Source organism: Rutilus rutilus (assembly GCF_951802725.1).
Source record: "Rutilus rutilus genome assembly, chromosome: 19".
NCBI classification, from domain to species: Eukaryota; Metazoa; Chordata; class Actinopteri; order Cypriniformes; family Leuciscidae; genus Rutilus; species Rutilus rutilus.
The window spans coordinates 359,598-384,509 of record NC_140232.1 but is presented as its reverse complement, the minus strand read 5'-3'; the positions used below and the strand labels follow the sequence as shown (position 1 = coordinate 384,509).

General features: G+C 45.8%; 1 protein-coding gene across 2 annotated transcripts in view; it reads right to left on the bottom strand.

The window, feature by feature from the left end:
- Window positions 1-685: 685 nt before the first annotated feature.
- ift122 (intraflagellar transport 122 homolog (Chlamydomonas)) overlaps window positions 686-24,912 on the bottom strand; it is a 66,117-nt gene continuing 41,890 nt past the window's right edge. Inside the window, exons 17-29 of one of the 2 annotated variants that reach the window (XM_084389389.1) lie at window positions 22,627-22,788; window positions 22,204-22,370; window positions 20,663-20,834; window positions 16,583-16,685; window positions 13,083-13,223; window positions 12,906-13,003; window positions 12,689-12,789; window positions 6,592-6,757; window positions 6,402-6,513; window positions 5,975-6,100; window positions 4,394-4,470; window positions 1,278-1,442; window positions 686-1,052 (exon numbers count right to left, since the gene is read on the bottom strand). In XM_084389389.1, coding sequence (XP_084245515.1) covers window positions 963-1,052; window positions 1,278-1,442; window positions 4,394-4,470; window positions 5,975-6,100; window positions 6,402-6,513; window positions 6,592-6,757; window positions 12,689-12,789; window positions 12,906-13,003; window positions 13,083-13,223; window positions 16,583-16,685; window positions 20,663-20,834; window positions 22,204-22,370; window positions 22,627-22,788 — 1,680 coding nt within the window. In that variant the 3' untranslated portion in view covers window positions 686-962. The remainder of the gene's footprint in view (window positions 1,053-1,277; window positions 1,443-4,393; window positions 4,471-5,974; window positions 6,101-6,401; window positions 6,514-6,591; window positions 6,758-12,688; window positions 12,790-12,905; window positions 13,004-13,082; window positions 13,224-16,582; window positions 16,686-20,662; window positions 20,835-22,203; window positions 22,371-22,626; window positions 22,789-24,912) is intronic. The other variant, XM_084389390.1, reaches the window with a different exon arrangement.

Below are 24,912 nucleotides of genomic sequence, written 5' to 3'. Positions count from 1 at the left end.
GAACCGACTAGTGCATTCAAGGCCGGTTCAGTGCGACACTGGAGGATTCACTTCTAAATCCAATTGCAAGTTTGCTGGTGTTTGTTGGATTTCCATGAACTAGTCTTTAGACTTCAGAAACTCGCTCTGATCGAGTCCAGCCATGCACACTTCAGCTATTACACTTGTAACTGACATAAATGACAAAAACAATTAATATTACTGAAATAATGCTGAATGGAAATAGAGAGCTAAAGTTCAGTGACTGAGTTCATTTATTAACCATCTTTTGAAATGACGATGTCTGTCATTTTAACAAACAGGAACATTTCAGAGCGAGACAAATCTCTCAAAACATCATGTTTGTGCTCTTGATTTCCCACCAAAAATAATATAAATTCCTAAAGGATGAGGACATGAAGTTAGTTAAATGGATATTAATAGAGAACAAGAAGGAAAATAACTGAGGACAGAAAAAGGAAATGATAAATTGGTTCTGCATTCAAAACACTCAAGGAACCAACAATAATCTACACAAATGGTCATGTCCACTCCACTCAGATCCAATCAGAAGTAATAAAAGATATAAGAAGAGTTCCTATAATTCACTTAATTGTCAAAACTAGAATGACTTCCATATTTTAAAAGACAATATATATAAAAACACTTCAGCTCAACTGATAGGAAAACATGACAGCAATACACATTAGAGCATAAATATGAAAACTTTATTTAAAAGGACAGTGAAATGGAGTGAGCTGTGTGTTTGTGTAAGTGTGATAAGGAGCATGCATGGACACACACTGTAATCTACTTTGGCCGGTTGATCCCGGTAATCCTATCAGAGCTGCGCTGAGCTGGCATTTACTGACGGACTAGAGCAGCTCGATCCTGATCAGACCGAGATCGCGCACATTCAGCACACACAGATGAGCTAGCTGGGCTCATCGATGGGTCTGCGGCAGTACACACTCTCACACACACTAGGCGCTGGCCTCATCGATGGGTCTGCGGCAGTACGGACAGCAGTTGTGCTGAAGAACCAACAGCTCGTAGTCCTCACTGTGAAACATCTTTGGAAAAGACAACAGAATGCAATCAAACATCACAGAGAGGGAACAGGCCGAAATCATGAAGCCTGTGTGTGTGTGTGTGTGTGTGTGTGTGTGTGTGTGTGTGTGTGTGTGTGTGTGTGTGTGTGTGTGTGTGTGTGTGTGTGTGTGTGTGTGTGTGTGTGTGTGTGTGTGTGTGTGTGTGTGTGTGTGTGTGTGTGTGTGTGTGTGTGCGTGTGCGTGTACCTGAAAGCAGGACGGACACATAGTGATGCTGACGTCGGGCAGCAGGGATCGGTAGTACTGCCAGCTGAGAGGTTTGGGCCAGCGCTTGATCAGAACATCTCGCCTGGACATGGACCTCAACACCGGCCGACTCACGACCACCGGCACAAACTCCCGGCCGCCCTGCTGTCAATCACAGCACACCGAGACAAGTCAAGTCACCTTCATTTATATAGCGCTTTCAACAATAACATCAGACAACATCACCCACAGCCAGCCGACAGGAATGCTCTCTCTAAGTTATGAACAAATGTTCTTCCAGTAACGCTAATAGAACGTTCGTTCAGAGTTATCTGGTCTTTAATGATGTCTCAAAACATTATTTACAATGGGGGAAATAATTATTTGATCCTCTGCTGATTTTGTAAGTTCACCCACTTACAAAGAAACGAAGAGTCTATCATTTTTATGGTTGGTTTATTTTAACGGATAGAGACAGAATATCGACCAGAAAAACACATTATATAAAGGTTGTAAATTGATTAGCATTTGATCGAGTGAAATAAGTATTTGATCCCCAACCAACCAGCAAGGATTCTTCCTCCCACAGATTGCTTATGTGCCCATGTGGAGCACAGATTAGTCCTGCCACTTTCAGAAAGAACTCCTAATGTTCTAATGTCAGTGGACACAGAATCTGTGTCTTCCATTCCATCCTCTCCACCACATGGGCAAGACCAAAGAGCCGTCTATAAACCAGATTATAGACCTGCACAAGGCTGGAATGGGCTACAACACCATCAGCAAGAAGCTGGGTGAGGAGGAGACTTTTGCTGGTGTGATTATTCAGAAATGGAAGAAATACAAAATGAAAAATCAATCGCCCTCGGTCTGGAGCTCCATGCAAGATCTGGCCTCATGGGGTACGGATGATCCTGAGAGAGGAGAGGGATCAGCCCAGAACTACACGGGAGGAGCTTGTTAATGATCCCAAGGCAGTTGCGACTCACCAAGCAGAACATTAGTAACTCTTTACGCCACAGTGGATTGAAATCCTGCAGCGCCAGCAAGATCCCCCGCTCAAGAAGGCACATGTACAGGCCCGACTGAAGTTTGGCAATGAACATCTAATGATTAAGAGAAGGCTTGGGAGAAAGTGCTGTGGTCAGATGAGACCAAAATTGAGCTGTTTGGCATCAGTTTTTGTCATGTTTGGAGGAAGAGAAACGCTGACTATGATCCCAAGAACACGATCCCTACAGTCAAGCACGAGCTGGGAACATCATGCTCTGGGGTACAGGACGACTTCACCGTACTGAGAGGCCGATGGACAGGGCCATGTACCATGAAATCTTGTACGAGAACCTCCGTCCCTCAGCCAGAACACTGGAGATGGGTCGTGGATGGGTCTTCCAGAACACTGGAGATGAGTCGTGGATGGGTCTTCCAGAACACTGGAGATGGGTCGTGGATGGGTCTTCCAGAACACTGGAGATGGGTCGTGGATGGGTCTTCCAGAACACTGGAGATGGGTCGTGGATGGGTCTATGAGTCGTGGATGGGTCTTCCAGAACACTGGAGATGGGTTGTGGATGGGTCTTCCAGAACACTGGAGATGGGTCGTGGATGGGTCTTCCAGAACACTGGAGATGGGTTGTGGATGGGTCTTCCAGAACACTGGAGATGGGTTGTGGATGGGTCTTCCAGAACACTGGAGATGGGTCGTGGATGGGTCTTCCAGAACACTGGAGATGAGTCGTGGATGGGTCTTCCAGAACACTGGAGATGGGTTGTGGATGGGTCTTCCAGAACACTGGAGATGGGTCGTGGATGGGTCTTCCAGAACACTGGAGATGGGTCGTGGATGGGTCTTCCAGCATGACAATGACCCAAAACACACCGCCCAGGCAACAAAGGAGAGGCTCAAGAAGAAGCACATTAAGGTCTTGGAGTGGCCTAGCCAGTGTCCACACCTTAACCCTATAGACAATCTGTGGAGGGAGCTGAAACTTCGAGTTGCCAAGCGACAGCCAAGAAACCTTAAGGATTTAGAGAGGATCTGTAGAGAATGGACCAGAATCCCTCCTGAGATGTGTGCAAACCTGGTGACCAACTACAAGAAACGTCTTTCCTCTGTGCTTGCCAACAAAGGGTTCTCCACCAAGTACTAAGGCATGGTTTGCTTGGGGATCAAATCAATTTATAATTGTAATAATATAATATAATAATAATTTATATAATGTGTTTTTTCTGGATTTTCTGGTTGATATTCTGTCTCTATCCATTAAAATAAACCTACCATAAAAATGATAGAACCTTCATTTCTTTGTAAGTGGGCGAACTTACAAAATCAGCAGAGGATCCAATAGTTATTTCCCCCACTGTATATCGTTCATGGAACATTTTATTTCTGAAACATTTAGTTGGACGTTCTTCGTTTTTTTGTTGTTGTTGTTTTTAATGCTAGTTTCAGAACGTTCAGAGAACATTAAAAAGTAACGTTCCCATAACGAATGACGAAGTGGAATGTTCCCATTAAAGGATTAGTTCACTTCAGAATTTAAATGTCCTAATAGGTTACTCACCCCCCACATCATGCAAGATGTTCATGTCTGTCTTCCTTCAGTCGATAAGAAATGAAGATCTTTTCGTTTTTAAAACTGGACGTTTTGCACGTTCAGAAAACATTCAGAAATAACGTTTTCATAATTTAATGGGAATGTGAACAAAACGTTCTTAGAACATAATATTGTTATCTGGGAAGCGCTGGCAGACGCTTTTATTCCGGGATCAAGCCTCGTCTGATGAACTACTGCACTCGTGACACACGAGGAGAACAAACATGGCTTTGGGATCATTTCAATGCAACATGAAACGGTTTCTGCAATGTCATGTGACTGTGTTTGAGTAAAGCAGGAAAGTGGGACTTTATTCATCAGGAATCGTCTGAATGATGAAAACATGGCTATGATATGATTGGTAAATCTTTTTTAGTTTTCCACATGGTAAGATGAAAAGTCTATCACAAGTTATTATGATGAAAGATAACCAAAGCGATGTGTCTTCTTACTAATGAAGAAACACCAGGAATGTGTATTTATGAAAAATCATGTTTTTCATCTGTCAGTCAGTCTCACCTCAAAGCTGAGTTTGGCTGTAAAGGGGTCGTCCTCTGGGTCTTCAGTCCCATCATCCAGCTTCAGACACTGGGATTCTGACACACACACACACACACACGTATGTTGTACGTTGACTGGTGTTATCATGTGGTATATTGTTCTGTTATGTTGTTTCTGTACCCAAGGTTTTTTGGGGGGGATTTTGGATTGTATGACAGCAGGCCGAAACCAAAAAAGGTCAGGGGAAGAAATTTCCAGATAGCAGATGAAACTGTAACTATCAAAGTAACTATCAGTACACTTGGTAGAAAAGCTACAACAGAATAAACTAGTGAACGAGAGTAGAGCGTAAGAGCAGAGCGAGGGAGTCAGAAGGACACTAGACAGTGACTTTAGATTATATTCCTCTAACGAGCTGCCAGATTACAGATTACAGGTGTTGTCAATCAGAATTCAGGCGATAGGGAGCAGACAGAGAGGGAGAGCAAAACAGGGATGTCACAACAATAAAATAACACATTTTTAATGTAAAAGACAATTGCTAGTCTTTATCCACTTGCCAATCAAGCAAAAAAATTCATTACACAAGAAACCAATGACTTTTCATCAGAACTTGCAGATATTGGCACCAATGACAGGGTTCGCACACGTAAAATGAAATTCCAGGACTTTCAAGGACTTTTCAAGCACTGCTTTTTTTTTGGCTTTGCAAGGACAACAATCAGAGATCTCACTTATTACACAATATCTATATTATCTTTCAAATTCTAAAAAAAGTTATAAAAATAAACGAATAAAACAAAATGGTACAAATAAAGTGCAGCACAAGCAATTTATCCATTGAAAGGATACTATGACTAATATTTCAAACTTATTTTTCCCCCCATGAATATATGATTGACCTGAAGAATGAAAGCTGTATCATATATGTTGATATGAGGAATATTACGCTCATAGCCATGCAAAATGGCTCTATATCTATATCAGATGGGCTGCAGCATTAATTTAGCATGAAAGATACTTTTATTGATCAAATTAAACACTAATTTCGCATATATTGTCTTTCAATAATTTTCTTAAATAAATAGCTGTTTTCAAGGGTTTTCCAGGTCTTAAATTTCAAAAAGTCAAATTCCATCACTTAAGCAGCCTACACGAACCCTGCATGAGTCTCTAGTGTCCCTAGAGCTGTTCTTTGGCTCGTCCTCCTGCATATGGCGGAGGACGCTGAAGAGGAGGACTGGCGGCGTGTGATGAGGCACACCTGACGAGAGTGAAGCCTCATCACCGCCGCTGTTAAATGCTGAGCGCGCCTCTCCTCGAGAGACCGGTCTCTTCCCCGTGCACGCTGGTGTCCTCGTGGGTCCAGGACACTGCCTTACCTGGACCCGTCCCATCTCTTCACTACCCGTCCTTCACCATTCCCTGGCACGACGAGGACACCAGACCCCCCTTTTGTTTTAACACTTTATTTCCCCCATTTTTGGACATTTTATGTTTATTTACTGTAATAAATGCCTCTCCGAGCCCTGACACCACTCACAATGTGTCTGTCGTTTGCTACTCCCGTATATATATATACGGTGAAAGAGACATTACCTCCGCTGCTCATCTCCTGCCAGCCGCTGCTTCTCTCCACGCGAGGCACTTCCAGGTCGATCAGAGACACGGCCTCCTCATCCGAGATATCCTCCTCCAGATAAAACTCCACCAGCGGAAGAACCTCTGAACACACACCATACATCACAGATACGTGAAAGATCCTGGCCCCCATCCTCCAGAGAAGACTACTGAAGTGGCTGATCATACAACCATAATACATTCATACAGTCACACAATGTTCTGAAGATGATCTCATCCATGTTTGACCAACACTGTGTAAAGGCAAATTTCATGAGGTTTAACCAGACAGTCAACTAAAAGCCAGAAGAAACAACAGAATAACGAACCAACAAACAGACCTCTAATATTCTACTGTTCATGCACACAACACCGGTTATGATTGACAGGTATATGAGGCGCTCACCATACGAGGAGGCAGAGAATATGAACGGCTGTCTGCAGTTGATGCAGGAGTTGCCCTGGTTATTCAGCAACGGGTTGTTGGTGGAGCAGCGGAAACACATCGGGATCAAATCCTGCAGCAAACACAAGCTTTACCAACAGGCACACCTTCTGTAAACAGCTGTAACACACACACACACACACACACTCACCTCGCTGTCCCGGTAGGGTTTGGAGCGCACTGTTAGGCAGCTCAGCTCCATGCTCTCCTGATAGCGGGACGGGATCTTCAGGCCCTGCAGCTTCTCGAAGGCGTGTCGCGCTACTTTATACGCTCCCAGAACTTTACTCTGCTTGGCCAGAGCATACAGTGTATCTCTGAACCTCATGTCAAGGATACAAACTATCACGCATCACATCAGCCAATCATCAAGCATCCCATTAGCCAATAATCACGCATCCCATCAGCCAATCATCACACATCCCATCAGCCAATCATCACGCATCACATCAGCCAATCATCAAGCATCCCATTAGCCAATAATCACGCATCCCATCAGCCAATCATCACACATCCCATCAGCCAATCATCACGCATCACATCAGCCAATCATCACACATCCCATCAGCCAATCATCACGCATCCCATCAGCCAATCATCAAGCATCCCATTAGCCAATAATCACGCATCACATCAGCCAATCATCACGCATCACATCAGCCAATCATCACACATCCCATCAGCCAATCATCACGCATCCCATCAGCCAATCATTACGCATCCCATCAGCCAATCATCACGCATCACATCAGCCAATCATCACACATCCCATTAGCCAATAATCACGCATCACATCAGCCAATCATCACACATCACATCAGCCAATCATCACGCATCCCATCAGCCAATCATTACGCATCCCATCAGCCAATCATCACGCATCACATCAGCCAATCATCAAGCATCCCATTAGCCAATAATCACGCATCACATCAGCCAATCATCACGCATCACATCAGCCAATCATCACGCATCCCATCAGCCAATCATCACGCATCCCATCAGCCAATCATCACGCATCCCATCAGCCAATCATCACGCATCACATCAGCCGATCATCACGCATCACATCAGCCAATCATCACGCATCCCATCAGCCAATCATCACGCATCACATCAGCCAATCATCACACATCACATCAGCCTATCAGTGACAGACGGTTGGTATGATTGGTCGTGGCGGCAATGTTGCGACTATCTATAGAGATATTCTCAATGTTACTCAGAAAACAGGACACAGTTTTAACTCGTCTGAAGTGCTAAATGTTACACTCTCAGATATTAGAAAAAAATCCCTACTATCTCTTGCTATACAGACCTCCAGGGCCCTATGCTGATATCCTAAAAGAGTTTGCAGACTTTCCCTCAGACCTATTGGTCAACATCGATAAAGCATTGATTGCCGGAGATTTTAACATTCACGTAGATGACGCGTAATTCAAATGATGCGTTTATAGATTATAGATATAGATACTAAACTCCTTTGGGGTGTGCACAACTGCTGAAATTTACAATGTCGTGCCGCATTATCGGCCAGGTAGAACAATTCTCCCAAACACTATCGATAGATTCACAAATAACCTGCCTGATCTGTCTCAGCTTCTCAGTGTACCCAAGCACACAAATGAACTCGAGGAAATGATTAGCAGTGTTTGCACCATTTTCTCTAGTACATTAGAAATTGTTGCACCGATCAGATCAAAAAAGGTTAGAGAGAAAAGTACTGCACCATATCAAGAGAGAAACTCGTTATCTACCCAAAGCGTAGAAACGGCAGAGGCAGAATCGATACATGAAAGTACGTGTCCTTCAGGTCGATCGCTGCAAACCAATCCTGGGGGCGAACGCACGCGAGGATGCGTTTCTGCGTTAGCATCTTGAACGGGAGCTTGTGCAGGGCCCGATTCAAGACACGCAGATCCAAGATTGGCCGTAACCCCCCGCTTTTCTTGGGTACTGACTTCATCTCGGTCGGAGGGACAGGATCTATTGTGTCCTTCGCCAGGAGGACTGCAATCTCTGCACGCAGGACAGGGGCCTAACCCTAACCCTGCCTGCCACCGAGGTGAACAGGACAACGCTGAATCTGGAACTGAATCGCATAGCCGAGTCTGATTGTCCCAATGAGCCAGCGGGACGGGCTGGGAAGTACTAGCCAAGGCAAGGCAAGGCAAGTTTATTTATATAGCACATTTCATACACTATGGTAATTCAGAGTGCTTTACACAGAAAGGAATTAAAATAATCACAAAATAAAAGCAAGAGAATTAAAAGAGATATAAAGTTGATACAGGTCTGAAAGGAATTAAAAGAGCAAAAGATGAAACATATGAGGAGCTCTTTTCCAAAAGGCTATAAATCCATTTAAATAGTTTTCAGGAAAAGTAAAAAATGTTTACCTAGACCCACACATTTTGTGAATATTCAATTTATCCTGTTAAAATGTTTTTTTTTGGCTAAAATGTTGAACAATAACTATTAAATCAAACAACAAAATTGTTGATGATAAATTCAAAGTTATATATTGTTTTTCAAAACGCTATAAATCCATCCATTTTTTCCAAAAATTGATGGTTTGTCTTAAAAAAGAAAAGAAAAAAAAAGGCAAGTCAGTCAGTAATAAATACATTGGCATCCAGTAAAGTGTCGAACCCATAAAAAGTAGAACCATTGTCCACTTTACATAAAACAAATCACGACATGACCTTGTGTGAGTGAGAGAGTGGCGTTCACACCAAACGCGAATAGAGCGTCTGGCACAAGTGATTTTCATGTTAAGTCAATGTAAAGACGCGTTTACGCGCATCTGGAGGTCCTGCGGCGCGAATGAGGCGAATTGAGCGTCTGGCGCGATACGCGCGAGTGATTTGAGGGTGAGAGAGAATTCTGATTAGTCCAGAGGATGTATCGCGTTTAGGCTAAAAATAGGTTTGGTGCTTATCGCGGTTTGGAAAGGGTTAGGAACTGCATCTTGTAGTACATTTTAAACGTTGCTGGAGCAGTGAATAGCTTCAGTACACAACAAAATGACATGACAAACAATTTTTTTTTTTTAAATGGCGTTTATCGCGTTTTGGAAAAGAGCTCTTTCATAGATACAGAGATAGCCAGGCTTCCAGGCTCCATGTGAGTGGCACCAAAGGGACAACAGACGTACCCGCGGGGGGGCAGCGAGGAGCACAGGGGCCCAAACCGGGAAGCACAGGGTCCCGGAGTAAAGGCGGTGGGTGAAATGCACATTGGATCCTCTGAGCCCCCTGCCCGTGGCTAATGAGGGTGTAGTCGAGAGTGGGGAAGCAGTGAATCGCTCACTGTCAACACAGACCCAATATGGCCCAGAGGCTTTGGAAACTGCTCTTTTAACTGCTCCACCCGGTCCTGCCGTCTCCTGGAACAGATCAGTTCCCTCCGTCTACGGGCCGCTTGGATGTTAGCAGTCTGGGCTGTGTGGCCCTCCTGCGGGTGGCTCGGGGTGGCTCAGATGCCTCTGGTCTTCCTGGAGCCAGTGCAGACACAGGGGGACGCCCTCGCAGCTTGGTGGCAGTGTCACGCGGGGGCAAGATGTGCTTTATGGCCTCGGTCTGCTTTTGGGCAAAGTCCTCGACAATGTCGCTGAAGAGGCCGGGCTGGGAGATGGGTGCGTCGAGAAAGCGCACTTTGTCGGCATCCTTCATCTCAGCCAAGTCCAACCAGAGATGACGCTCCTGGAGCACCAGAGGTCAGTCGCTGTGCACAGTTCCTGCAACAACCCCGGCTCAGAACTACCCTCATGCAGCTGTTTGAGAGCTTTGCCTGATGGACCTGTAGGATGGCCATGGCATGGAGGGCGGAGTAAGCTTTAGCAGCCAGAGCTGCCGTCACCTTACCTGCCTTGGATGATTCCGCCAGGTGGCGACACTTTGCGGGCACAAATGCACCGCAATTGCACACACCACCTGTGGAACGTCCACGTAACCCTTGGCGGCCCCGCCATCGAGGGTAGTGAGAGTGGAGGAAGAAGAAGAACGGCTTCGGGCAGTAAAAGGTGCCTTCCACCTCTTCTGAACCTCCTCATGCACCTCCGGGAAATTGCTTTTTGCTCTCTTATTTGAGTAATTTGCTCAATAGACGAGGTGACTGGAACGAGAGATTGTCTTCTTCCAACCGCTCAGCTCCGAAGCAAAACATGAATGAAGTGAGTAATGCCGGTCCTATTTATACCCATATGTCCGGGTAGGTGTGACTCAGCATGCAAATCTCACTGCCCAATGTTCATTGGCTCGTTTTGTTACCACTTGGAGGTGATTGGGCTCCTCCTAGGCGAGACCCCAATACGTCAGTATCGACGTAACATCGAACATGACTGACTGAATGGGAACCACAAATAGATCCAAATGAATTAGCAAATTACAGACCCAATTCAAATCTTCCATTTATGTCTAAAATACTAGAAAAAGTTCTATCCGCTCAATTATGCTCTTTTTTCAAAATAATGATATGTATGAAATATTTCAGTGTGGATTTAGGCCCCATCATAGCACAGAAACTGCGCTCATTAAAAATGACAAATTACTTACTTCTAGCTTCTGACCAAGGCTGTATCTCAATACTAGTTTTACTTGATCTTAGTGCTGCGTTCGACACGATAGATCAGTGGTCTTCACTATTTTCATGAGAGCCACACTGATAGGACAAACTCAATAGGAAAGACACTTTTACCGCAAGTTACATCCAGTTATAAATACCATGTCTGCTTATCAATCTGTCATCCCTGAACATACAATATGCAATGCAATGCAAAGTAGGGGGAAAATCTTTCTTTATCATTTACCAGTCAAATTTGTAACTTAGACAAGATGATTTCCCTTAATGACAAAAAAGCAGGATTTCCAGAATATATTTAAAGACCTTAAGTAATTTTTTTTTCTCTGCATTAGCCCATCATGCATCTAACCATCCAAAAGCAGATTCGGCGTTAAGAGCTGGAAAGACCGACTTAACTGGCAACTCCGCATTGAGTCACTGGCAGTGGCATGCACAACTGACTGAACTCATTCCGACTGATAAATCTGAATGTAGTGTTTACATGTTCACGCTAAAAAAGTGATCGGGTTGATGTGCGTGTTTATATGTCACAAGCTTCAAATCGGAATGAATTTTTTGACATGCAAAATACAAGTATTTATTGCACATAAATATAAAGTTTCCCGCTGTCTGCGCTTATAACCATTCTCCTACATAGGTTCTTTATTTGTTTTAAACAGTAGACATAATAATTTGGTTATTATTCAATTTTTTTCAGTTTCGGGTTTCAATCCGATCAATGGTTTACATGTTCTCTCGATCGGATTAGAAAATGAATAAACCACCCCTTTCAATCTGATCGAAATGATCTGTAATAGAGCAGACACTGAGTTTTTTTAATGGGTTATGTTATAGCCCTACTTGTTTTTAATGTTTTTATGAAATATCTGTATTGACTGCATGATCATATCACTGTATTATTTACGGCCTTGGCGAGCCACGCAATGAGTAACACTGCTATAGATCATAAAATACTCTTAGATCGACTACAAAATTACACTGGTGTTCAGGGACAGGAATTAACCTGGTTTAGATCGTATCAGACCATTAACATTTTGTCTATTTAACCGGGGAAAATCTAAGATAACGTCAGTAAATTATAGAGTGCTGCAGGGATCTGTGTTAGGCCCTCTGCTATTCTCAATAAACATGTTCTGTCCAGAACCTAATTCAGCACACATGTTGGAGACAACAGAGCTTCTTCAGTTAGCTTGAACCATTTTCAAGTTTTCAGTACTGTATGAATTAAAGTTATACTTGCTTTGTTGACATCCTGCATGGACTTTATCACAAGATTTGTTGCAACAAATGTGGCCAAAAGAAGCAAAGGCAGCCTACATTTAGACACAGGCCATCTATGATTTATAATACTGTTGAAGTACAGTGGAGATCTCACTAGGTTTGTGAACAGAGCCGAGGAGTCATGAGGCGAACCGTAGTTCACATTTAAAACATTAGTAACTTTCCTCAACACTGGTCACAACACATCCAGAGTCATCTCTGAAGGAAATAAAGCATCTTGGATCTTTTCATCACACTGAACTCTGAAAATATACAGCAGACAGATAACAAAGAGAACAAATTCAGAGATAGTGTGTGTGTGTGTGTGTGTGTGTGTGTGAGTGTGTGTGTGTGTGTGAGTGTGTGTGTTAGAGTGTGTGTGTGTGTGTGTTTGTGAAGGATACACTTTGGAGATGCCCATGGGAACGTCTTTGGTCAGGTTGTGGAAGAGAAACCGAGAGATGTTGAAGAGAATTTCTGGCATGTTGGAACTAAAGGGCTCCGACTGAAATATGAACAGCACATCTTACATCAGAACCCAAGATCTGTTTTAGAGACCGACTGAATCCTGTAACACTCATGAACACACACTATAAACCGTGAGGAGGCCGTCACTCTTACCATGTATCGGTGCACAGAATGATAGACGTGATAAAGCTCAGCCAAGTGCTGGAAACTGTGAAACTTCTTCAGCATCTCCTCCTTCTTCTCGGAGTTCTCTAGAAGAGAGCACATGTGTGTGTGTTCACACTCATCCCACTGAACACACAGGTGTCTCACTGTAAAGCTCACACACACCTCTGGCGATGTCGAGGCACTGCATGGACAGCATCCAGTAGTAGTACGAGGCGTCGCTGAACCGGCTCTCCACCACTGCATTATGGGTAAGCTGCTCCAGCACCCGCACGGCCTCCGCCTGACGCCCCGCCCGGTGGAACGCTGGGAACAACACGTTTAAAAAACACAGTAAAGGTGTTTTGAGAAGGAAAGATTACACTTCAAGTGTGTGAATGTAAATGATAAATGCCACATATTTCCAGATCAAACATCTGAACAAACACTGATTTTTAAATATAACACACAGAGCTACAATGAGAGTAATATTAGCTTCCTCTGAAGCCAGTGAAACACGACACTACCCACAATCCTTCAGTCAGACTCACTGATCAGTAAAGATGCTGTTATCATGGACATGGAAAGTGTTGTGAATGACGAAACAAAGTTCTACTGTTATATTGCATTCATATCTGCAAACTTCTTCACCAACAAAACAACAACTATCAGCAGTCAATTCTCAGCTCCACACACACAGGAACCCAGACCGACCCCTTCCACAGCCAATACCCCTCTGTCCTCCTTTTCGCCGCTAACAGAGGAAGAAGTATCTACACTTCTCCTCTCCAGTCACCCTACCACCTGCCCTCTAGACCCCATCCCCTCACACCTTCTACAAGCCATCTCTCCCACACTTCTACCAGCACTCACACACATCATCAACTCATCCCTCCATACTGGCACCTTCCCTACAGCATTCAAGCAGGCTCGGGTCACTCCACTGCTTAAAAAACCAACGCTAAACACATCTTTTGTAGAGAATCACAGACCCATCTCTCTCCTACCATTCATTGCAAAAACACTTGAAAGAGCTGTTTTCAACCAAGTAACATCCTTCTTGTCTCTAAACAACCAGCTGGATGTCAACCAATCTGGCTTCAAGAAAGGGCATTCAACTGAGACTGCATTACTGTCGGTCACAGAAGCCCTACGGATTGCAAAAGCTTCCAAATCTTCACTCCTCATTCTCCTTGATCTGTCTGCTGCCTTCGACACCGTGAACCATCAGATCCTTATGTCCAGCCTCTCATCACTGGGCATCACAGGAACTTCACTCGACTGGTTTGAATCCTATCTCACAGGTAGGTCCTTCAAAGTCGCATGGAGAGGCGAGGTATCCAGAGCACATCAACTGACCACAGGGGTTCCTCAGGGTTCAGTGCTGGGACCGCTCCTCTTCTCCATCTACACTACATCACTGGGACACATCATACAGGCACACGGTTTCTCCTACCACTGCTATGCTGATGACACACAACTCTTCCTCTCATTTCGACCAGATGATCCCACAGTAGCTGCACGGGTCTCGAGCTGTCTGGCAGACATCTCCACATGGATGAAGGAACATCACCTGCAGCTCAACCTGGCAAAGACTGAGCTGCTCGTCCTCCCTGCCAATCCGTCTCTACAGCACGACTTCACCATCCAGCTTGATTCATCATCAATCACCCCATCAAGGTCGGTCAGAAATCTGGGAGTAACGTTTGATGACCAGCTGACCTTCACAGATCACATTTCAAAGACAGCTCGATCATGCAGGTTTGCATTGCACAACATCAGGAAGATCAGGCCTTTCCTAACTGAGCACGCAACACAACTCCTCGTCCAGGCCCTGGTCATTTCTAGGCTTGACTACTGCAATGCTCTTCTGGCCGGACTTCCAGCATGTGCTACCAAACCTCTTCAGATGATCCAGAACGCTGCAGCTCGTCTTGTCTTCAACGAGCCCAAGAGGGCCCACGTCACCCCTCTGTTAATCTCTCTGCACTGGCTACCTCTCGCTGCTCGCATCAAGTTCAAGGCATTGACGCTTGCTTACAGATCTATCACAGGCTCAGCTCCCTCCTACTTTCACTCACTCCTGCGAGCCTACATCCCCACCAGACGCCTACGATCAATCAACAAGCGACGTCTCGTGGTTCCATCACAGAAAGCCACAAAATCACTTTCCAGATCATTCTCATTCACAGTTCCATGCTGGTGGAACACTCTCCCCACCCTTATCCGGAATGCTGAATCCCTGACAACATTCAAAAAACAGCTGAAAACCCATCTCTTCCATGAGCACCTAAACTCATAAAAAAAATAAAAAAAAAAACCTTTCCCTTAAAATCCCACCTATCATGCTTATGCTACTCTGAATAATGCCTGAACTTCGTATTCTGAACACTTCTTGCGTTGTTGTTGTCTTTTGCCTCTTCATGATGACTCGCTTAATTTAGTCCTGATTTGTAAGTCGCTTTGGATAAAAGCGTCTGCTAAATGACTAAATGTAAATGTAAATGTCATATATAGATACGTATCTCAATATTTTGTAGTACAAGTAACATACATTAGTTTTACACTTAAACTTTATAATTAAAAAAGTTAATTTTAAAGCTGTTAAAATGAACAAGCTAACATATGTGACATATATTTAACGCGACAATGAACACCAGTGGTTCTCCATCACTGAGTGAGTTACTGGGAGATGCGAAGAAAAAAAGAGATGAGATTTGTGACAAAAATAAAGCATGTTGCAGGCTTTGTGAAGCGAAATATAATTATCACATGTAATTATCACGTTGTGTAAGGAGCTTCAGAACTGAGCAGTGTGAAACTCCATCTGCCAACTGTAATTAGCAGAGTAAATGACTGCCAGAGTGTCTGATGTGAACGGTGTGTGTGTGTGTGTGGGTGTGTGTGTGTGTGTGAGACTGACCTCTCTGTACCTCCTCGAAGCGGTCGTGTTCAGCCAGTGTGTGTGTGTGTGTGTGTGTGTGAGAGAGAGAGAGAGAGACTGACCTCTCTGCACCTCCTCAAATCGGTCGTGTTCAGCCAGTGTGTGTGTGTGTGTGTGTGTGTGTGTGTGTGTGTGTGAGACTGACCTCTCTGCGCCTCCTCGAAGCGGTCGTGTTCAGCCAGTGTGTGTGTGTGTGTGTGTGTGAGAGAGAGTGTGTGTGTATGAGACTGACCTCTCTGCGCCTCCTCGAAGCGGTCGTGTTCAGCCAGTGTGTGTGTGTGTGTGTGTGAGACTGACCTCTCTGCGCCTCCTCGAAGCGGTCGTGTTCAGCCAGTGTGTGTGTGTGTGTGTGCGTGTGTGTGTGAGACTGACCTCTCTGCGCCTCCTCGAAGCGGTCGTGTTCAGCCAGTGTGTGTGTGTGTGTGTGTGTGTGTGTACCTGTTTTTCTATCCCGGTGGGGACTTTAACCTGAATGCACACAGACTCATGGGGACTCGTGTCACAGTGGGGGCCTAAATTGAGGTCCCCATGGGTACACAAGCTTGTAAATCATACAGAATGAGTTTTTTTGGAAATGTAAAAATGCAGAAAGTTTTCTGTGATGGGTAGGTTTTGGGGTAGGGTTAGTGTAAGGAGATAGAATATACAGTTTGTACAGTATAACAAAACATTAAGTCTATGGAGAGTCCCCACAAAGATAGTGAACCAGACTTGTGTGTGTGTGTGTGTGTGTGAGACTGACCTCTCTGCGCCTCCTCGAAGCGGTCGTGTTCAGCCAGCCACTGGGCGTACGGCACATACACCTCATCTCTGAACTGAGGGTGTTTCTCTAACAGAGAGAACGCCTGAGAACAAGCAGACACACATCACACACATCACACACTCAGTTATTGATAAATGTGTTTGCTCACACAAACTCACAAGAGCACACACACGCACACACACTCACACTCACACTCACTCAAGTTTTGGAAGAAAACAAGTCGTCAACGTCATAGGTAGGGCTGCCCTCGACTAAAGATTTTTCTTGTCGACTAATAGTCGTTCATTTAAGCCATTAGTAGACTAATCGCGCATTTAGATTAATAAGCCATAAATCAAAATAATGCGCCTTTAATTGCCTATATAAAATACATATCCTAATCAGCGCTCAAATGCACACATAAAGCTTCCCACAGTGCACTGGCAAATGTGATGATTATAAGTCTATCGTGAAAAAAACAGGAGGAGACTGTCTAAACATTTTAATAATGTATTAGTAATGTTTTCGGCTGCGGATATTAAGTCACAATGCTGACTCTTCATCTCTGCAGTACTGGACGCGCCTATATGCACGTTTCATACGGATTACATAATCTGAGAATATTTATTTTCCATTTGAATCTGTTCATTCAAATGTAGACATTTCAAGCTTTCTATAGATATATTTCTCCTGTCTGTGAGGCAAGTATACCCTGAGTTTCGGTTTTCGGTTCATTTATGTGATGTGCTCAAATTCAGTATCCGTAGCCGTATCCAGACCAGATGGTGGACCTGCGCCTAGACACGACCACAGCGCATGATGTAGTCAGCCGGATCCGGGCCGTATCCAGATCAGATGGAGGACCTGCGCCTAGACACGACCACAACGCATGATGTAGTCAGCCGGATCCGGGCCGTATCCAGACCAGATGGTGGACCTGCGCCTAGACACGACCACAGCGCATGATGTAGTCAGCTGTATCCGGGCCGTATCCAGACCAGATGGTGGACCTGCGCCTAGACACGACCACAGCGCATGATGTAGTCAGCCGGATCCGGGCCGTATCCAGACCAGATGGTGGACCTGCGCCTAGACACGACCACAACGCATGATGTAGTCAGCCGGATCCGGGCCGTATCCAGATCAAATGGAGGACCTGCGCCTAGACACGACCACAACGCATGATGTAGTCAGCCGGATCCGGGCCGTATCCAGATCAGATGGAGGACCTGCGCCTAGACACGACCACAGCGCATGATGTAGTCAGCCGGATCCGGGCCGTATCCCGATCAGATGGTGGACCTGCGCCTAGACACGACCACAGCGCATGATGTAGTCAGCCGGATCCGGGCCGTATCCAGATCAGATGGTGGACCTGCGCCTAGACACGACCACAGCGCATGATGTAGTCAGCCGGATCCGGGCCGTATCCAGATCAGATGGTGGACCTGCGCCTAGACACGACCACAGCGCATGATGTAGTCAGCCGGATCCGGGCCGTATCCAGATCAGATGGTGGACCTGCGCCTAGACACGACCACAGCGCATGATGTAGTCAGCCAGATCCGGGCCGTATCCAGATCAGATGGTGGACCTGCGCCTAGACACGACCACAGCGCATGATGTAGTCAGCCGGATCCGGGCCGTATCCAGATCAGATGGTGGACCTGCGCCTAGACACGACCACAGCGCATGATGTAGTCAGCCGGATCCGGGCCGTATCCCGATCAGATGGTGGACCTGCGCCTAGACACGACCACAGCGCATGATGTAGTCAGCCGGATCCGGGCCGTATCCCGATCAGATGGTGGACCTGCGCCTAGACACGACCACAGCGCATGATGTAGTCAGCCGGATCCGGGCCGTATCCAGATCAGATGGTGGACCTGCGCCTAGACACGACCACAACGCATGATGTAGTCAGCCGTATCAGGGCCGTATCCAGACCAGATGGTGGACCTGCGCCTAGACACGACCACAACGCATGATGTAGTCAGCCGGATCCGGGCCGTATCCCGATCAGATGGTGGACCTGCGCCTAGACACGACCACAGCGCATGATGTAGTCAGCCAGATCCGGGCCGTATCCAGATCAGATGGTGGACCTGCGCCTAGACACGACCACAGCGCATGATGTAGTCAGCCGGATCCGGGCCGTATCCAGATCAGATGGTGGACCTGCGCCTAGACACGACCACAGCGCATGATGTAGTCAGCCGGATCCGGGCCGTATCCAGATCAGATGGTGGACCTGCGCCTAGACACGACCACAGCGCATGATGTAGTCAGCCGGATCCGGGCCGTATCCCAATCAGATGGTGGACCTGCGCCTAGACACGACCACAGCGCATGATGTAGTCAGCCGGATCCGGGCCGTATCCAGATCAGATGGTGGACCTGCGCCTAGACACGACCACAGCGCATGATGTAGTCAGCCGGATCCGGGCCGTATCCAGATCAGATGGTGGACCTGCGCCTAGACACGACCACAGCGCATGATGTAGTCAGCCAGATCCGGGCCGTATCCAGATCAGATGGTGGACCTGCGCCTAGACACGACCACAGCGCATGATGTAGTCAGCCGGATCCGGGCCGTATCCAGATCAGATGGTGGACCTGCGCCTAGACACGACCACAGCGCATGATGTAGTCAGCCGGATCCGGGCCATATCCAGATCAGATGGTGGACCTGTGCCTAGACACGACCACAACGCATGATGTAGTCAGCCGTATCCGGGCCGTATCCAGATCAGATGGTGGACCTGCGCCTAGACACGACCACAGCGCATGATGTAGTCAGCCAGATCCGGGCCGTATCCAGATCAGATGGTGGACCTGCGCCTAGACACGACCACAGCGCATGATGTAGTCAGCCGGATCCGGGCCGTATCCAGATCAGATGGTGGACCTGCGCCTAGACACGACCACAGCGCATGATGTAGTCAGCCGGATCCGGGCCGTATCCAGATCAGATGGTGGACCTGCGCCTAGACACGACCACAACGCATGATGTAGTCAGCCGGATCCGGGCCGTATCCAGATCAGATGGTGGACCTGAGCCTAGACACGACCACAACGCATTATGTAGTCAGCCGGATCCGGGCCGTATCCAGATCAGATGGTGGACCTGCGCCTAGACACGACCACAACGCATGATGTAGTCAGCCGGATCCGGGCCGTATCCAGATCAGATGGTGGACCTGCGCCTAGACACGACCACAACGCATGATGTAGTCAGCCGGATCCGGGCCGTATCCAGATCAGATGGTGGACCTGCGCCTAGACACGACCACAACGCATGATGTCATCAGCCGGATCCGAGCCGTATCCAGATCAGATGGTGGACCTGCGCCTAGACACGACCACAACGCATGATGTAGTCAGCCGGATCCGGGCCGTATCCAGATCAGATGGTGGACCTGCGCCTAGACACGACCACAACGCATGATGTAGTCAGCCGGATCCGGGCCGTATCCAGATCAGATGGTGGACCTGCGCCTAGACACGACCACAACACATGATGTAGTCAGCCGGATCCGGGCCGTATCCAGATCAGATGGTGGACCTGCGCCTAGACACGACCACAACGCATGATGTAGTCAGCCGGATCCGGGCCGTATCCAGATCAGATGGTGGACCTGCGCCTAGACACGACCACAACGCATGATGTCATCAGCCGGATCCGAGCCGTATCCAGATCAGATGGTGGACCTGCGCCTAGACACGACCACAACGCATGATGTAGTCAGCCGGATCCGGGCCGTATCCAGATCAGATGGTGGACCTGCGCCTAGACACGACCACAACGCATGATGTAATCAGCCGGATCCGAGCCGTATCCAGACCAGATGGTGGACCTGCGCCTAGACACGACCACAGCGCATCCCTGAAGTGTCAGCAGAGATTGTGTAAACTAGACTCTCCCCTGTGAAGGCCTCATCGACACGACAGCATCGGCACTGATCCTCAACAAACTCGTCTCCATACTGGCGTGACTCCTATCTTCAGTTCAGTTATTTTATTTATAAAGCAACACACACACACACAAACACACACACACACACACACACACACACTCACCTCATCCCAGTGTCTCGTGTCCACATGAAGCTGCACCAGTGCCTTCAGATCACCCATTTTATTATAGATCTCAGCGGCGTAACCATGGTGATCGAACTTCTTGAAGAACACAGCACATCTGGACAGCGGCTCGCGCTCGGCTTTATCCAGTTTACGGGCCACATCCATCAGCCTAGAGACACAGAGGAGGCTTTACGTTAGTCTGTATACAATACAATGAGTTCATTTACACACACCGTATCTGTGCTTTAAATCATTATGTGTTGAATGAAGCCTTTCATTATTCAAACACAGCTGGTGAAGTTTCTGGTAAAAGGCAGCGGAAAACGTTTACTGTACACTATCTATAATCGATGTGTGTGTGTGTGTGTGTGTGTGAGAGAGTGTCTAACAGGGGACCTTGGTGTCGTTACACACTCACCAACAGGGGAACGCCTGGCCTAGTGGGGACATTTTTCAAGTCTCCTGTTGGTCACTGAACTTGAGGTCTTCCCAAGTCCTAAAATCTGTACCCGACCTGAATCGAACCGAATCACTCATTACCAGAACCCGACATGCATAATTTATTTATTTTTTTACAGAAACACGGGTCCCCTGTTTGATGGTAAAGTATGACATGTTTGGTTGCCAAGTGAACACAGTTCAGTCCTTTATTCTTTTTTAAATTTTTAGGGACTGCGTAACCAAGCATAGAAAAGAGAGAGCGTTTAATAAGACAAATAATATTATGAATGATAAGAGGATCTTCTCGCCTCTGCTTTTGAACTGTTGTATGAAAAACAGATTCAAATGATCTATCCTCAAAAAATGCAAAAAAAAAAAAAAAAGCGGTGGTTTCGTCATTCTTTTTTTTTTTTACAAAATTCGATAATTATATACTCATATTAATATATATATATATATATATATATATATATGTGGCGGGACGAGGCCGAGGGAGAGCGGCGTGAGGCCGGTGGTGTGATTGCTGATGAGCGACTCCTGCGCGACTCGTATCTCTGACGGAGGAGTGGAGGCAGAAAGGAGGAGCGACGACAGTGGAGAGTGAGAGAGGACAGGCCTGGACTTGTGTTGTCGTCCGTGAGGGGCTGCTGTCTTTTACTTTCATTTTGTATTTGTGTTATTTGTATCATTAAGTTTCTTGAATGTTCGCCGGTTCCCGCCTCCTTCCTCCCACAACATTGAAACTCGTTACAATATATATATACACATACATAAGTTACATAATGAAGACAAAGTTCACTGCCAGTTCACTTCACTGTTCACACACACACAGCTCCAATGCAGGCTATGAGAGTCCCCTGTTGGATAGTTATACATCGGTCAGAGATGCAGGTTCACTCTTGGCATGTTTTTTAAAATAAAATAAAAATGCAAATTTTCAATTATATTACAAAAAAAGACTTTAAAAGAAAATTTTGTATGCCATTTTTGTTTCTTCAACATGACCAGAAACACTAGTTCCCTCTTGGCCAGTGTAGAGCGATAGTCCCGTTAGTAATATAGACGTGTGTGTGTGTGTGTGTGTGTGTGTGTCTCACATGTCCATCCAGCCATGTTCCCCGATGATCTCGATGGCCTTCATGTGTTCTCCTGCTGTCAGGTACATGTCTGCCGCCGCTCTCGGCTCTCGGCTGTTCTTCGCCCAGTCCGCCTGCTTCTTCATCAGCAGTTTACTGTCCTTGGGATCCGCTGAGCCGAGGAAGTCCTTCACACACACACACACACACACACACACACACACACACACACACACACACACACACACACACACAGTGAGTACTTAATATCAAGTGCTTGGTTGTTTAATGTAAGTGCAGAACAGTTAAACAGACTGTTTTATAAGTTATGCTGACAGAAAGGAGTCTGTGACTCATGTGCATACAGACAGATCAGACAGACACACACACACACACACACACACACACACACACACACATTCGACAGTGGTATGCATCACACACCTTGGCGTACTCAAACATGCGCAGGTCGGTGTACATGCTGAGCGCTCGGCTGTCCTGCCCGCTCCTCCGGTAGAGTCTGGCGGCCTCGTGGAACTTGCCCTGATACGCATGAACATCTGCAAGGAAGAGCTGGTGATCACTCTCACCCCTCCTCTTCCTCTCCTGCACACACACACACACACACACACACAGAGAGAGATGAACATCTGCGAGGAAGAGCAAGAAGAAGCAGTTGAACAGCAGGAGAGAACATCAGTCTGTGAGTGTTTACTTTTCCCAATAGATTTTAGCCCGGTTCTTTGTTGCTAGCAAACTTTATTTTTTTTCTGTGTTTTACTCTGGTAAAACGTGCACCCATGTGGCTTTTGTTTGTGTGTCAAGGCACTTGAGTATAAATTTCTTTTTGTTTATTTAATTTTCTTGTTGTTTCCTTTCTCTTCTACACAACTTTTCATCTGATCTTTCTGTTTGTGACCCCTCTTACACTATGTGTTTTCAAATCCCTACTATTACTAACATACATATACATCTAATGTCACACGTCGGAGGCAGTCCAATCCTAACAACCTGTGTACCTTTCCGGGGTCTTCTAGTACTATATTCATCACGACCAGATGAAAACGCTAAATTATCTAAATTAACAGAGTGTGTTAAAGATATAAAATACTGGATGACATGTAATTTTCTGCTATTAAATTCAGATAAAACGGAGGTATTACTTATTAGTCCAAAAAACTGCCCACAAAACCTCTTACAATACAACTTTAATTTAGAAGGGTGTCCTGTTACTTTATCCTCTACAGTAAAAGACCTGGGTGTTATATTAGACCGCAACTTGTCTTTTGAAAATCATATTTCATATGTTACAAGAACAGCCTTTTTCCACCTTAGAAACATTGCTAAGCTACGTAACATGCTATCTGTTTCTGATGCAGAAAAGTTAGTTCATGCATTCATGACCTCGAGACTAGATTACTGTAATGCTTTATTAGCTGGTTGTCCTGCATCCTCAATAAACAAGCTACAGTTAGTCCAAAATGCCGCCGCTAGAGTTCTTACTAGATCAAGAAAATACGATCATATAACACCAATTCTGTCGTCTCTACATTGGTTACCTATAAAGTTCCGTATCAATTACAAAGTATTGCTACTGACCTATAAAGCCCTAAATGGTTTAGCTCCCGTGTATTTAACGGAACTTCTATCGCCCTACAATCCATCGCGCTCTTTAAGATCACTAAATTCGAGGCTTCTGGTCATTCCTAGGATATCTAAGTCCACTACAGGAGGGAGAGCTTTTTCACATTTAGCTCCTAAACTGTGGAATGGCCTTCCTGATATTGTTCGAGGCTCAGACTCGCTGTCCCAGTTTAAAACTAGATTAAAGACGCATCTCTTCAGCCAGGCATTCACATAATACTTACATTTTATACTACAGTTGAGACGACTCGACGCGGGCGATGTTTATGCCCTAAATCAATACATGATTAACTAACTGTATTTCTCTATGTACATTTCTGAAATGCACTTTCTGTAAAGCTGCTTTGAAACAATATGTATTGTGAAAAGCGCTATACAAATAAATTTGAATTGAATTGAATTGAATTGAATTGAATATATTCTCTTTTCCCATCGGTCTCTGGAATTGCCAGTCCGCTGTAAACAAAGCTGATTTCATTACATCTATTTCTAGTCATTCAGGTCTTAGCCTACTGGCCCTGACTGAGACCTGGATCAGACCGGAGGACACTACCACACCGGCTGCCCTCTCCACTAACTTCACTTTCTCACACATCGCTCGCCTGACCGGACGGGGTGGAGGTACTGGTCTGCTCATCTCAAACAATTGGAAATTTGATCATTTACAACCTCTGTGTGACAGCAGCTCATTTGAATCACATTCAATTACCATCACTAGCCCTATTAAAATCCATTTTGTAGTTGTTTATCGTCCCCCAGGTCAGCTTGGCAGTTTCTTGGAAGAGCTTGATGTGCTACTCACATCCTTCCCTGAGGACGGTACTCCTCTCATAGTTCTTGGAGACTTCAACATCCACCTAGAAAACCCTCAGGATGCTGATTTCCACACTCTGCTCGCCTCATTCGACCTCAAACGAGTATCTACTGCGGCTACTCACAAATCAGGTAACCTATTGGACCCTTATTTACACATGCTACTGCTCCACTGACCATACACTGGTCACTCCACTGCACACCTCAGACCACTTCGTCCTCACTCTCAACCTGCCTCAGAACACAACACACACTCCTCCACAGGTCACCTGC